At 42.6% G+C, this 13,721-nt stretch overlaps 2 protein-coding genes across 10 annotated transcripts in view; both read left to right on the top strand.

Moving 5' to 3' along the window:
- Positions 1 to 1,586, top strand: part of ACLY (ATP citrate lyase) — a 42,371-nt gene extending 40,785 nt beyond the window's left edge. For 5 of the 9 annotated variants that reach the window (XM_027973963.3, XM_027973961.3, XM_027973960.2 and 2 more), the window contains 2 exons: positions 49 to 125; positions 610 to 1,586. In XM_027973963.3, coding sequence (XP_027829764.1) covers positions 49 to 125; positions 610 to 704 — 172 coding nt within the window. In that variant the 3' untranslated portion in view covers positions 705 to 1,586. 9 annotated transcript variants of the gene reach the window in all.
- A 1,381-nt stretch (positions 1,587 to 2,967) lies between these two features.
- On the top strand, positions 2,968 to 13,704 carry KLHL11 (kelch like family member 11). Its single transcript, XM_004012912.6, has 2 exons — positions 2,968 to 3,566; positions 8,153 to 13,704. Exons 1-2 carry the CDS (start codon positions 3,022 to 3,024, stop codon positions 9,732 to 9,734), a joined length of 2,127 nt encoding a protein of 708 aa, XP_004012961.2. The 5' UTR covers positions 2,968 to 3,021; the 3' UTR covers positions 9,735 to 13,704.
- The last annotated feature ends 17 nt before the right edge of the window (positions 13,705 to 13,721 follow it).

The following is a 13,721-nucleotide window of genomic DNA, read 5'->3' as shown; positions in this document are numbered from 1 at the left end:
GCAGTCATGTGAGCCATCTGAAAACTACAAGTGGATTGTGTGTTACAGGGAGGAAGCTGATGAATATATTGACATTGGAGCCCTCAACGGCATCTTTGTGCTGGGAAGGAGTATGGGCTTCATTGGTAAGTTAGTAGTAAGAGTCTGTTTCGGTTTTTTGTTTGTTTTACCCCGTGGTTCAGGTATACCACTTACTTATGTGGCTAGTTTCTTTCTTAGGCTGTCCTGCACAGCTTGCAAGATCTTAGTTCCTCAAGCTGGGTCGAATCTCGGTCCTAACCACTGGACCACCAGGGAACTCCCCAGGCCAGTTTCTATCAGAGAGACGCCACATTGTCTTGATCATTTTGCTAATTCTTCCTTTGTTTAACTTCCGCTTTATCTTTGTTCCTTTTTTTCTTGGAAATGAGTTTGATTGCTAGCCTAGGAAAACAGAATGAAATCCAACAGTTCCTTTTACCAATGCAAACATCTACCTGTGGGATGGATCTAGATGTACTTCCCCATTTTTGTGTGTATTAGTAAGATTTCCCTTCCTTGTCTTCTCTCCCTCACCAAAATTCAACACTCACCAGTTCTTAACAAAAAGATGCGTTTGCTCTGTTTTAGGACACTATCTTGATCAGAAGAGGCTGAAGCAGGGGCTCTACCGTCACCCATGGGATGATATTTCATATGTTCTTCCGGAACACATGAGCATGTAACAGAGCCAGGAACCCTATTACAATAAAGTGAGGATGAGAACTCTTACCCTTGGGAAATAGCCAGAGACATCTGGCACTGGAGCTTGCTTAAAGGATGGGCCTGGAGTATAAACAGCCCCCAGTGTACAGACATTGAAGACCAACATCCACAGGCTAACACTGTTCAGTCTACACAAAGAAGCTTAATATTTTTTTTTTTATAAGCATAGAAATAAGAACCCAGCCAATACTTGTGACATTTGCTCTGCTACCTGCTATATTTATTATATGGAAGCATCTAAGCACTGTCAGGATAGTGTTCTTCCTCACTGGAGGGTGTTACAATGTTGCTTTCTTTTACTTTTTCCATTAGCTTAAAAAAAAAAAAAAGGTTTTCCCTTGAAGGAAGGGAATGATACTTTTAAGACCTCAAGATACTTTCCATTTAAAGGACCTCTACCCCTAATATCTTATTTTTTCCCTTTTCTTCCTCATATAACCTGAATAGCATTGTTATTAATCTGATTTTTTTTTTTTTAAGATCTTTTTGTATGTTGTGTGTTAGGAGTTTGTTTGGTATCTCCCTGTTGCAGACCAGTGTCTGCTTGTGTCAGGGGGAATGGGGCCACTGCGTCCTTAGCCATTGTTACAGAGTATGGGGAGTGGTCATTTAAAATGTAAACTTGTAACATACATATGTTTAAAATGGAAACGCAAAGCAAAAAGCTGTGAAATGTCTTGTGTCTTATGTTCTCTGTATTTATGCCCCTGACTTTTGTCTGTTATTGACTCTTCTCCAGCCAGTTTGCATCTGTAATCCACAAAGATTCCAGGCAGCTGCCACCTCCGTCTTTCCTCTGTATTATCATAGTTTGGTTTAAATAAACTCTATAGTAACACTGACTGCCATCTCATGTCATCCATATATTTTCATCTGCATTCCTTTGAAGTGTACTTACTAAGTTTTACTACATGGCAGTTTTAAAGTGTTCATCCACGGACTTTGCTGATGGTACAGTAGATGGGTATCTGCCTGCCAGTGCTGCAGGAGACACAGGTTCAATCCCTGGTCTGGGAAGATTCCACATGCTGAGGAGCAACTAAAGCGCATGTCCTACAGCTACTGAACCCACGCTCTAGAGCCTGAGCCTGAGTGCCTGGAGCCTGTGTTCCGCAACAAGAAGCCACTACAATGAGAAGCCCACGCTGCAACCAGGGAAGGCCCAAGTGCAGCAACAAAGATAGCTCGCAATCAAAAATAAATAAGATCTTTAAAAAAAAAAAAGTTCATAAACATCTCTTAAAGAAGAATCAAGGGAATTCCCCTGGCAGTCTGGTGTTTGGGACTGCCCAGTTTCACTGCCAGCAGCCCTGGGCTCCATCCCTGGTCCGGGAAGTAAGATCCAGCACACCACCAGGTGCAGACAGATAAATAGATTTTAAAAAGAAAATAAACCCCAGTATCTTCTGTGAAATTGTGCCTCCCATTTCTCAGTGAATGGAAACCAAAGGTTTACTTAGATACACAAGCCAAACACCTGGAAGGCATCCTTTCACTTCTCTGGTTGGCAAGTCCTGCAGATTTATCCTTTAAATAACTGATCTGTCCCTATCGGGTCTGCTAACTTAGTGCCCTTTGTTCTAGTTTTGTCTCCTTACAGCCCACTCTCCAAGCAGCCCACTAGAGGTATTTTTAAAGGTGTGTCTGATTAAGCCATTCCCTTGCCTGAAGCCTCAAAGTGGCTTTTATTCATCATTTAAACAAGTATGTATGGACCAGTAATTGTGGACCAAGCACTATGTAAAAACACCTGAAGGTTAAACACATTTAACCTTCACATAGATCTGCCAAGTTAGTATCCCGTTTTTAAAAGAAAAGTTAGTTCAAAGACAGTAAGTTATTTGCTCACCCTCATCCACTTAACTGGGGCTCAGTCTCAAGTCTTTTTTCTTTTTTCCATTTTTACTCCAAGGCCATCCTAAACCTTTAAATAAAAATCCAACGGTGCCACCCAAGACACTAATGGGTAAGGGTCTATGGTGGTTTTTGTTGCACAAAACGACCACAAAGAACACGCTGCTCTCTAGGAGGAGGAAAGAGCCATCGTCCAAATGGGCATGTGGATGGGAGGCCTCCGGGGAAGACAGTCTTAACGGGAGCGCAACGGTTACCCCTTACCAGAGACGGACGCCGAAGGACAGGCGCGGCGGCGCGTGCGCAGACCCAGCGGCGGCTGGCTCCGCCCCACGCCCACTCTTTATTCCCAGAATCCCTCTGTGTCGCACCAGAACGGCAGAATCGTTCGGGGGCTGAGGAGTCGGGCGCGGCGGCGTCAAGATGGCGGCTGCGGCTGTGGCGGCGGCGGCAGCGGCGGCGGCGGCAGCATCTCTGCAGGTGCTGGAGATGGAGAGCATGGAGACAGCCGCCGCCGGCTCCGCGGGGCTAGCCGCCGAAGTCAGAGGTAGCGGCACGGTGGACTTTGGGCCTGGGCCTGGTTTGTCTGCAATGGAGGCGAGCGGGGGCGACCCGGGCCCGGAGGCCGAGGATTTCGAGTGCAGCTCTCACTGCTCGGAGCTGTCGTGGAGGCAGAACGAACAGCGGCGCCAGGGCCTCTTCTGCGACATCACCTTGTGCTTCGGCGGTGCGGGAGGCCGAGAGTTCCGGGCCCACCGCTCGGTGCTGGCCGCCGCCACCGAGTACTTCACGCCCCTGCTGTCGGGTCAGTTCTCCGAGTCCCGCTCGGGTCGGGTGGAGATGCGCAAGTGGAGTTCCGAGCCCGGGCCCGAACCCGACACGGTGGAAGCCGTTATCGAATACATGTACACGGGGCGCATCCGCGTCAGCACGGGCAGTGTGCACGAGGTGCTGGAGTTGGCCGACAGGTAGGGGACGCAGGCGGGATGCGGAGGGCGGGGGTGGAGATGCTCGCGGACCGCGGGCCGCATCCAGGGAGGGCGCGGGAAAAGGCGGGGAGGGCAGTGCCCTGGGTAGGCTCAAGTGAGCCCTAACGAAGTGGATTCGTTTGATACTTATTGAGCGCCTGCTGCGTGTTGTGGGGCTGCCGCTGCGCTGGGCACACAGGGTGCAGCCGGCCAGTCAGGCGAGGGGTCGTGTCTCCAGGTGAAGAGACAAAGACAATGAAAAAGTCCGCCTTTAATGAGTACAGTGTTGATATTTTAAAAGGATAGTAATTGCATAAAGACCTTTCTCAGGAGGTGACATGGGACCTTTAAATGGCAAGGGAATCCTGGCCATGCAAAGATGCGGAATGACCATTCCTGGCAGATAGTGCAAAGGCCCCGCATCTCGTTTGGCTTAGAGAAGTAAAAAAGGAAAATTCAGTGATCTAGGGGGTGAACGGGAGAAGGGTGTGTGAAATGCGTTGGATAAAGGAGTTTGGATTTTAACAAGGTGATGTGAAGCTGGCTAAAGAAATGATTTGACTGAAATATTTTTAAGATGATTCTGCTACTGTGGAAAATGGGTTTTAGAGGGCCCAGATGGATATTCCAGAAACTATTTAGGAAGCAGGTGAATGCAGTTTGGAGATGGGGAGGAGCCTTTTGGGGCAGTATTCTATGTGCATATTTGTTATTTGAACAACTACCTCCTGAGTCAGCCACTGGGTTCTGAGCATCTGGGGATTTAGCAGTGAACAAAATAGACAAAAGTCCCTTTCCGCATTGCACTTACATAAGTAGATGGACCGCAAATAAAACAGCCTGTTGGATGATTGCTCTAGCCATTTTGAAAAATAAAGGATGGTGGGTCATACAGACAACGTTGATGTAAAGAAGCTGTTCTTTAAATTGAATGGATAGAGAAATCCTCCTGAAGAAAAAGACATTTGCAAAGAATTGAAAGAGGTGTGGTTAAGAGTGTTTCAGGTAGGGGACGTCTCAGGTGCAAAGACCCTGAGATGGAGCTTCTCTGGAGGCTGCTGCTGGTAAGTCTCTTCAATTGTGAGAATAGCAAAAGGCCAGTGTGGCTGGATCAGAGGGATGCCAGGCAAGAGAAGAGAAGTAGGAGAGGCCTGAGGGTGGTAATGGGGATGGATCCAGATCCCACAGGGCTGTGTCAGCCTGTGGAAGGACTTGGGCTCCTACTCTGAGTAACATGGGAAGGTTTAGGCTAGAGTAATGATGCATTCTGATTTGGAGAATTCTTCTGTGTTGAGAAAAAGTATGAGGTGGTGGGGAAGGGGCTGCAAGGGCATAAGAGAGACTAGGAGGTTGTTACAGCGGTGGTAGAGGCTTGGTCTGAGGAGGGAGAAGTAAAAGTGATGAGAAATGCTTTGATTCTAGATGTATTTTGAAAGCAGAGGAGAGAAATTTGCCAGTGGATTTGATGTGAGGGATGAGGGAAAAGACTGCTGGTTTTTTGACCCATTGGAAAGATGGAGTTATTATTGATTAAGATGTGGAAAAGTGCAGGAAAGTGTTTGGGAGGAAGTGTTTGGTTTTTGGTCCAGGAAACGTCTTCTACTGGATGTCTAATAGGATATTGGATGGAAGAGCATTGGGAGCTAGAGATTGGGAGGAAATTAGCATATAGATGGTAATTAAAGCTTTGGGACTGGATAAAATTGCTTAGGAAGAGAGTGTAGATAGAAAAGAGAAACCGAAGGACTGCGCTCTGGGGTTCTCCAGAATGTTAAAGAGACACCAGCAGAGCACCTGATCCCATGAAAGGCTAGAGTGTATCAAGGAGGGAGCAGCCAATCATGGCAACGCTGTCACTTGTAAGTGATCATTGGATTTGGTGATAATAGAGGTCATTGATGGCACTGACAAGAGCCATTTACGTCTGACCATTGGGACTTGTCTGGTGGTCCAGTGGCTAAAATGCTGCACTTCCAGTGCAGGGGGCCCTGGTTCTATCCTGGTCTGGGACCTAAATCCCACATGCCACAACTAAAAGATAACCTCAAGCAGCCAAATAATACAGTATCTTTAAAAAATAGTATTTAAGAAATAGTCTGTCAAGAGGATCAGAAAAATGATACTCATGGACCTGTGTGAGGAGTCATCCAGGGAGGTCTTTTTCCCTCTGTAAGCTAGGAGATGGACTTCCCCGGTGATTCAGTGGTAAAGAATCCGCCTGCCAATGCAGGAGGCGCAGGAGACCTGGGTTCGATCCCTGGGTCGGGAAGATCTCTGGAGGAGGAAATGGCAACCCACTCCAGTATTCTTGTCTGGAAAATTACCTGTAGCCTGGCAGGCTACAGTCCATGGGGTCGCGAAAGAGTTGGGGACTCGACTGAGTGACTAAGCACACACGCACACAACCTGAGAGATCCTGGAGTGTGTTTGTGTGCTGATGAAAATGAATCTGTGGAAGAGGAGAAATTGATGTTATAAGGGCCAGAGTCTTTGAAACCAAGAAGGGTATAGAATCCATATTAGAAGTGGGACTGGGAAGGCAGAGTATAGGGTACAGCTGTAGGCAGACAGGTTGAATAGTGGGAGGGAATTCTCTGGTGGTCTAGGGATTAGGACTCATGGCTTTCACTGCTGGGACCCAGATTGAAGCCCTGGTTGAAGAACTAAGATCCTCCAAGCCTCTCGATGTGGCTGGAAAAATAAAAAGGATTGGATAATGGGAAAATGAGGTTTTTGCCTGATTGCTTCTGTTTTCTCAAAGCATGATACTGGGTCATCTATTTGAGGGTGGGGTGGAATGTGGCAGGTGTGTGTCTGCAAGGGGTGGTTTGGTGAATGCAGATGGACGGAGAAGGGTCATTGCACTCACTCCAGCTCTGTTTTCTTCTGTCATGTGAGCGTGTGTTCTTTCAGGTTTACTGTTCTCTCCTCCTTTACTGGAGACTTGGGTGAGGAGAGGAGAGAACACCCCCAGACAGTTTACTTAAAACTTTAACTTCTCTCCATATGTCAGTTGCTGAGTAGCCACCTTGTGTTTGACACTATGCCCTGCAACCATCACCACCAGTCTTACCCATCAGCTTTGAGGCAGGATTCCTTTACAACCCCTCCTCCCCCATGTAGTCTGTCTGTTGATCATACCTACCTTGCAGGGCACTTACACTGTAAAGCTGTAATAGGAAGTGCCCAGCATGATCCCCGTCACGTGACACACGCCTAGTATCTGACAGGCAGCTATTGTTTTCATAGAGCAGTGTTTCCAAACACCTGTCCAAGGAAATATGTGTTGGCTTACCTGGAGCACCTGCCAAAAATCACAAGTAGAAGGTGGGGAAGCCCAAGAAAGAGTGATCCTGGTACCCAGGCATATTTGAGAGCCACTAGAGCTCTTAACCACTCTGCCTTGTCTTTGTCTTATGTTTGAGATCGTGTGCTCCCTAAAGAGGGTAAAGGGAACCTGTCTTGAAATTCATCTTCATATCACAAGTCAGTTAGTTATTAAGCACAGTAATCATAGTAGTAGTTACTGAAGTGAGAGAGGCCTGGACTGACTGGTGAAGTCATTCTTAAGTTATGTTTTCCATTCTGGAGATTTAATCCTTAGTGTGTGTGCTAAATCGCTGCAGTCGTGTCCAGCTCTGCAACCCTATGGACTCTTAGCCCTCTAGGTTCCTCCGTCCATGTGATTCTCCAGGCAGGTATACTGGAGTGGGTTGCCATGCCCTTACTCCTTAGCAGTAGTCTCAAATTGGCCACCCTTAGGGCTTAATTCTGCCAGATTAATTTATGTGAGCCAACAACATCTAGTCAGCTACATGCCAAATCGCTTTTCTTTTTAATGTGGACTGGCCTACACATTTTCTGTTGTTTCATTTCTTGGCTTCTTCAGATCTTTGAGTTTGCCTTGCCACTCCTGCTTTAATGAGAACCCACCTCAGGACAAAACCCCTGAGCACCACTCCTGCCTCCATCCCTGGGTTACTCAGGGAGAAAGTTCTGGTGATGAGAAGATTAAAACCTCTGACACAAAGCCTACACTGCCATTCCCTCTGAAATCTGACCACATAGCCTCCCAGGAGTCACAGTTTTTATACCATGTAGTTGATGTTTAAGGAAGTCTCTTCACTGAGACCCAGCCTTATCTAAGAAGAGACTGGTTGCTAGCCAGGGACTTGGGCAGGAGGGCACAGACAAATTTGGATTGAGGTTTGCCTTTGCCAAGGGTAAATTACAGTGGAAACAGAGTGTAGGACTGTTGTTTTTTATTAAAGGATATGTTCTGAAATACCTTACATAATCCAAAACTCCATTTTGTGTGTGTATCACAAAATTCTGTATAATATATAATTAAATTAAACTAATGTGAATAAAATATATAAATATGATTTTTATATATACTTTTAAACATACTTTCCCACACAATCCTATTTAATTTGGGAGGATTTGCTTTTTTTTTTTTTTTCAAGTGTTGTGAATGAAGTGAGAGGAAACTTGTATTTCACTTTGTATAATTTAGATGTTCTCAGAGAGCATTTTCAAAGTATGCACATTTGAAAATTAATCCTTCCTCTTTTTCTTGGTTTTAGGTTCCTATTAATTCGTTTAAAAGAGTTTTGTGGAGAATTTCTCAAGAAAAAGCTTCATCTCTCTAATTGTGTGGCCATTCATAGCTTAGCTCACATGTATACCCTAAGCCAGCTTGCTCTGAAAGCGGCGGATATGATACGGAGAAACTTCCACAAAGTAATTCAGGATGAGGAATTTTATACTTTACCTTTCCACCTCATCCGAGACTGGCTGTCAGACTTGGAGATCACAGTTGATTCCGAAGAGGTTCTATTTGAAACAGTTTTGAAGTGGGTTCAGAGAAATGCTGAAGAGAGAGAGAGATACTTTGAAGAACTTTTTAAATTGCTCAGATTGTCCCAGATGAAACCTACTTACCTTACTCGTCATGTCAAACCAGAGAGGCTGGTGGCCAATAATGAAGTTTGCGTCAAGTTGGTGGCCGATGCAGTGGAGAGGCACGCTCTGAGAGCTGAGAACATACAGTCTGGCACATTCCAGCATCCTGCTTCTCATGTCTCATTATTACCTCGCTATGGGCAAAACATGGACGTGATCATGGTTATTGGAGGCGTGTCAGAAGGAGGGGACTATTTAAGTGAATGTGTGGGATATTTTGTCGATGAGGACAGATGGGTAAACCTACCCCATATCCATAATCACCTTGATGGACATGCCGTTGCAGTAACAGAATCCTATGTGTATGTTGCTGGGTCAATGGAACCAGGGTTCGCTAAAACTGTGGAAAGGTATAATCCAAATTTGAATACCTGGGAACACGTTTGTAGTCTGATGACAAGGAAGCATTCTTTTGGGCTAACAGAAGTCAAGGGGAAGCTCTACAGCATTGGCGGACATGGCAACTTCAGTCCCGGTTTTAAAGATGTGACTGTTTATAATCCCGAGCTAGATAAATGGCACAATTTGGAATCAGCACCAAAGATTCTTCGGGATGTGAAAGCGCTCGCCATTGAAGACCGGTTTGTGTACATTGCTGCCCGCACTCCTGTGGACCGGGACACTGAAGATGGATTAAAGGCTGTCATTACTTGCTACGACACGGAGACTCGACAGTGGCAAGATGTGGAATCTTTGCCGCTTATTGACAATTACTGCTTTTTCCAAATGTCTGTGGTCAACTCAAACTTTTATCAGACAGCCTCATGCTGCCCCAAGAGTTATTCTTTAGAAAACGAAGAGGCGATACGAAAAATCGCCAACCAGATTTCCGATGAGATCCTTGAAAGTTTACCCCCGGAAGTCCTAAGCATTGAAGGAGCGGCCATCTGCTATTACAGAGATGACGTTTTCATTATTGGAGGCTGGAAAAACAGTGATGATATTGACAAACAGTATAGGAAAGAAGCCTACCGATACTGTGCTGAGAGAAAGCGGTGGATGCTTCTTCCTCCCATGCCACAACCCCGTTGTCGAGCCACTGCCTGCCACGTGAGAATCCCATACCGGTACTTGCATGGCACTCAGAGATATCCTATGCCTCAAAACTTAATGTGGCAGAAGGACAGGATCAGACAGATGCAAGAAATACATCGACATGCCCTAAACATGCGGCGAGTGCCAAGCTCTCAGATAGAATGCTAGGTTCTTTGATGCATGCTTAACACAGACCTTTTCATGAGGCTGAAGATACCCAGACTGTTACTTGAAAATGTAGGTCAATAACTTATTTTCTACATGAATGGATTATCACCCCATATAAATGAAATACAGTTAAAAACTGAAGAATGGGAAAATCAATTCAGTACGTGGTAATTTTTGTCAGTTTGCCGTCTTGATCTGTTGTTGGTTTGTGTGTATGTTGGCAAAATAAGATCTTATTAAAGATAAATGGAAAAACCAGGTGTAGTTACTTGGTTGTTTTTCTGCCAACAGTTTATAACTTCTTTGTTTTAGGGACTTATGTTTTGAACATGCTTTAAGCACCGATTTTATTTGCACGTTTATTTTGATAATCTTTTTCATTTTTTTTCCTGAATGGTTGGTTTTGACAAGATCAGAATACATGCATTGAGCCCTCATCTATAGGAGGAATGTGCAATAGTGAGGTTGAAGTCTGAAGGAAAAAGCACAATGTTTCAGCAAGATGATTTCACAATGTTTGCATTGCTATTTTGTTGTCTTTGTTTATCTTGCAATTCTGTCTTGTTTATTTCTAGAAGACAGGACTGATGAAAAATTTGTGATTGGCATTTGTGGAATATTTTTCATTTCTTTAGCATCTCTGTTGTAAACTTCAGGCTATCACTCTGAGATAATGGTGGTTAGCAAGAGTACTGATCTTTAGCTGATGAACTGATTACAGAGGAAGTTATATCTTTGAAATTTGTTTCTCTAAGCAGAAAAATATTACTAGTCTAGAGTAAGAAATCAAAGGCATTGAAAAATTTTAAAATGCTTTTTTCAGGAGTTATTTGAAGATAAGTTACTGAGTATAAATATGACAATCGACACTCAATGCCTTTAGTTTTAAATTTTGCTCTAATGCATATTATATGGAATCCTCATCATTCCTTTCTCAAAGAAACTTTTCAAAATAGGAAGGAAGGAACTAACAGTTTAGGGAAATGTTGCTAAAGAGAAGCCTTATTATTTCTCAACCTGGATTATTATAATATTTTATCCGTTTGCCCTAGACCTTCATTGAAACTTTGCCTGAGCCGAGACTACAACATTTGGGCACATAATTACAGCTCTTAAAAATTGATCGCTGTGGTTATCTTTTATTTATTCTAATGCATTCTTGTGATCTTCTCACCTGTGCCCAGGCAGTATGCAAATTATCACATAGATTGACCTTTAGCATTCAGTTAATGTAAGAAACTCCTGCTGTAGTGGTTTGAAGTGTGGGGTCCAGTATACTTTTCTTGTTTCTTTCAGAATGTTTCTACCTTCTTGGACATTCTGGAATACTATTCTAGAAGGTAAATTCCAAGTGCAGTAATTTTTTTTTCCCCCCAGTTAGTTCATTATAGTTCTTAGCAGTTGGATCAAACATCAGAAGAAAAAGCACAACCAGGAATTTTGGCTCTCAGTGTGCTGCAGGACTATTAATACTTACCCTTGGACTCAATTCTAAGAAATTACCTGAAATTTCTAAATTGGTATCCTTGCCTAAGAACATTTTTTAAAAATGTGTTGGAAATCTACTTTAAATGCATTTAATTTAGTCCAGGGTAGGGGTGGGAAACTGCAAGTCTGTTTCTATATGAGGATATATTATCCTACCCCATCTCTACCATTTCCTCAATTTCGATTTATTTGTGGCTATTTTAATAAAAGTTATTAGATTCTGAGAATTGCTGATTAGTTGTGAGAGGTCTATGCAAGACAAAAGCTCATTGAATGGTGTTCTCATTTCTCTCTGATAGACTGTACCAGCAAACTTCCTTTTCTTGATGGTGTTGAAATAATTTAGTAGCTCAGTAAGGTACCAGTTTCTTTCCAGGAGGGTGTGATGTCAGTTTTTTTTAACTGCTTTTTTTTTTTTTTTTTTTTGGCCTCAGAGATGTCTTCTGAGATAGCCATTACCAAGTTACTTGTAGGGTTGTCTTTTTTTTCACATGATGTAGCAGAAGCCATAACTTATAAGATTTAGGTATAATCTGGTTTTGAAAACGTGATTGAAACTGTTGTTTTTTAACTCAGCAGGCAGCCTAGACCATGGCTGGAAAGAGAGGGTAAGTCCTTCCTTGCATGATCATGTGTGCAGGGTTCCTGACCACTGAATTCCTAATTTTCATATTTGAATTCACATGTGTGATTTCACATCAATAACTTGTGTTTCTAAAATATCCTAACTAACTTGTTAATAAGGAAAGAAACCAGATTTGCTTAAATCTGTTCAAGGCTGACATTCTGAAATTTTAAACTAGAAATAACATCCCTCAGCATTTGGAAAGGTTCTGATTATGATGACCAGCCTGAAATGGCTCTTTAGGAAAGAAATTTCCTTTTTAATGAAAACTGAAGATTACATTTGACAATTTAAGCAGTTAAAAATACAGCTTTAAAAAGGCAGCTTAACATGTATTTAAGCAAACCTTTTTTGTTGTTGTTGCTTTTGTTTTGTAGAAGGAAAAGAGGGGAATTGACTATATCAAAAAGTAAGAACTGTATATAACTTTAAGTGAGGCTGCTTAGATCTTGAAATGGATATCCTTTGAGTATAGCTACCCCACCACGGTTTAAAAAAAAAAAAAAAAAAGCCCAGTGTACATATTGAGAATGTCAGTCATGAGCTTAGTGTTTAAGTAATACCTCTCACTTGCAGTTGTGAGTCTGATTTGCATGATTAGTCTTGTGTATCTTGATATACAACTTTGCTTTTGCTGTGCCAATTCAAAACTATTTTGCTTAAAAAAAAAAGAACCTAAAATTTTATGGACATCAGTTTTGTCTTGATTATTGAGTTTTGTATAGTATTTCTGGGACCAAAAAATAAATTGAAATCTTTATGTAGAACAGAGGTTTGAAGCTGGAAAGATAATGTTTATGGCAGATTTGTGTGCTTTTGTATATTAAACTCTTCAAGCTGCCGGTAAGGCAGTTTCTAGAGCACACTTTTTTCCTCTTTTATGTTTCTTGACTAGTGTAGCATGTGCTATGTTTAAATACTTCATTCTCTGCTTCATAATTCTAATATGAACACTATACTATAGGTAGACAGGTAAGCTAAATTGTGCATTTTAGTTACTTGGCCTAATCAAGCATAACCAAAGGGATGTTTTTTGTATTTGCCTCAAACTAAGCTTAAAAAGGGTGTATCAGCCACATTTCATGTCTTTTCCAAATACGTAGAGTTGTGATGCAAGTCCTCTGCCAACACTAGAAAAATAGGGTGTTTATAGGTTGTCATTTAACCTTAGACTATTTGGAGAAACAATTCAGTCTCTCCTTTTTCAAATTGTTAAACATTTTGGCACAGTTTATCTCTCCAGCTTGTTAATTTCTTGAGAATAGTCCATTTTTGTTTTTGTTATAATGCTTACATTATAACATGTTTTGGTCATTGGAAACAAAACAGCTCATAGCCCAGTGATGTAATACAGTAACACAATATAGTAGTCATTTTGCTTCAAGGAATTTAATTAGATAGCCAAAATAACTGCTCTTTGTTGATTGCCTTTGTTGGGCTTTTGTCTTGCTCTGTATGGCCATTCCTGCGAATGTCTGACGGTGAAGCACACACAGTAGAGCACTTGTTACCTTAATCTTCAGCCAGATACACTGGCACTCATTGAAAAGCAGTGCTTGCTATGTGGTTGAAGCTCTTATGGTCTACGTGCAGGGGCTCCTTGAGTTACATGTAAAATAAATACTTAGTTCAAGTTGATAACAGTGAGTTTTCTGGGCTAGCAGTATTGAGCCCCTGTCTTACCGCAAGTATAATCTTGACTGTCTCCCTTTAAGTCAGAGATGTAGAATTTAGGACAGTCTGAGACATAACCTTGTAAAATAGCTTGTTTTATGTTCCTAAAGCTACCTTGTTCTGTGTTAGAGCTACTAATCGTCTTGATGTAAGTTTTAAATAAATGTATTTCTTTAGAGCTGACTTGCACTGTGATTTCT

The sequence above is a fragment of the Ovis aries genome, chromosome 11 (genome assembly GCF_016772045.2).
Source record: "Ovis aries strain OAR_USU_Benz2616 breed Rambouillet chromosome 11, ARS-UI_Ramb_v3.0, whole genome shotgun sequence".
In the NCBI taxonomy this organism is placed as follows: domain Eukaryota; kingdom Metazoa; phylum Chordata; class Mammalia; order Artiodactyla; family Bovidae; genus Ovis; species Ovis aries.
Note: the sequence above shows the minus strand (reverse complement) of the source record. Positions and strands in the feature narration are given on the sequence as shown.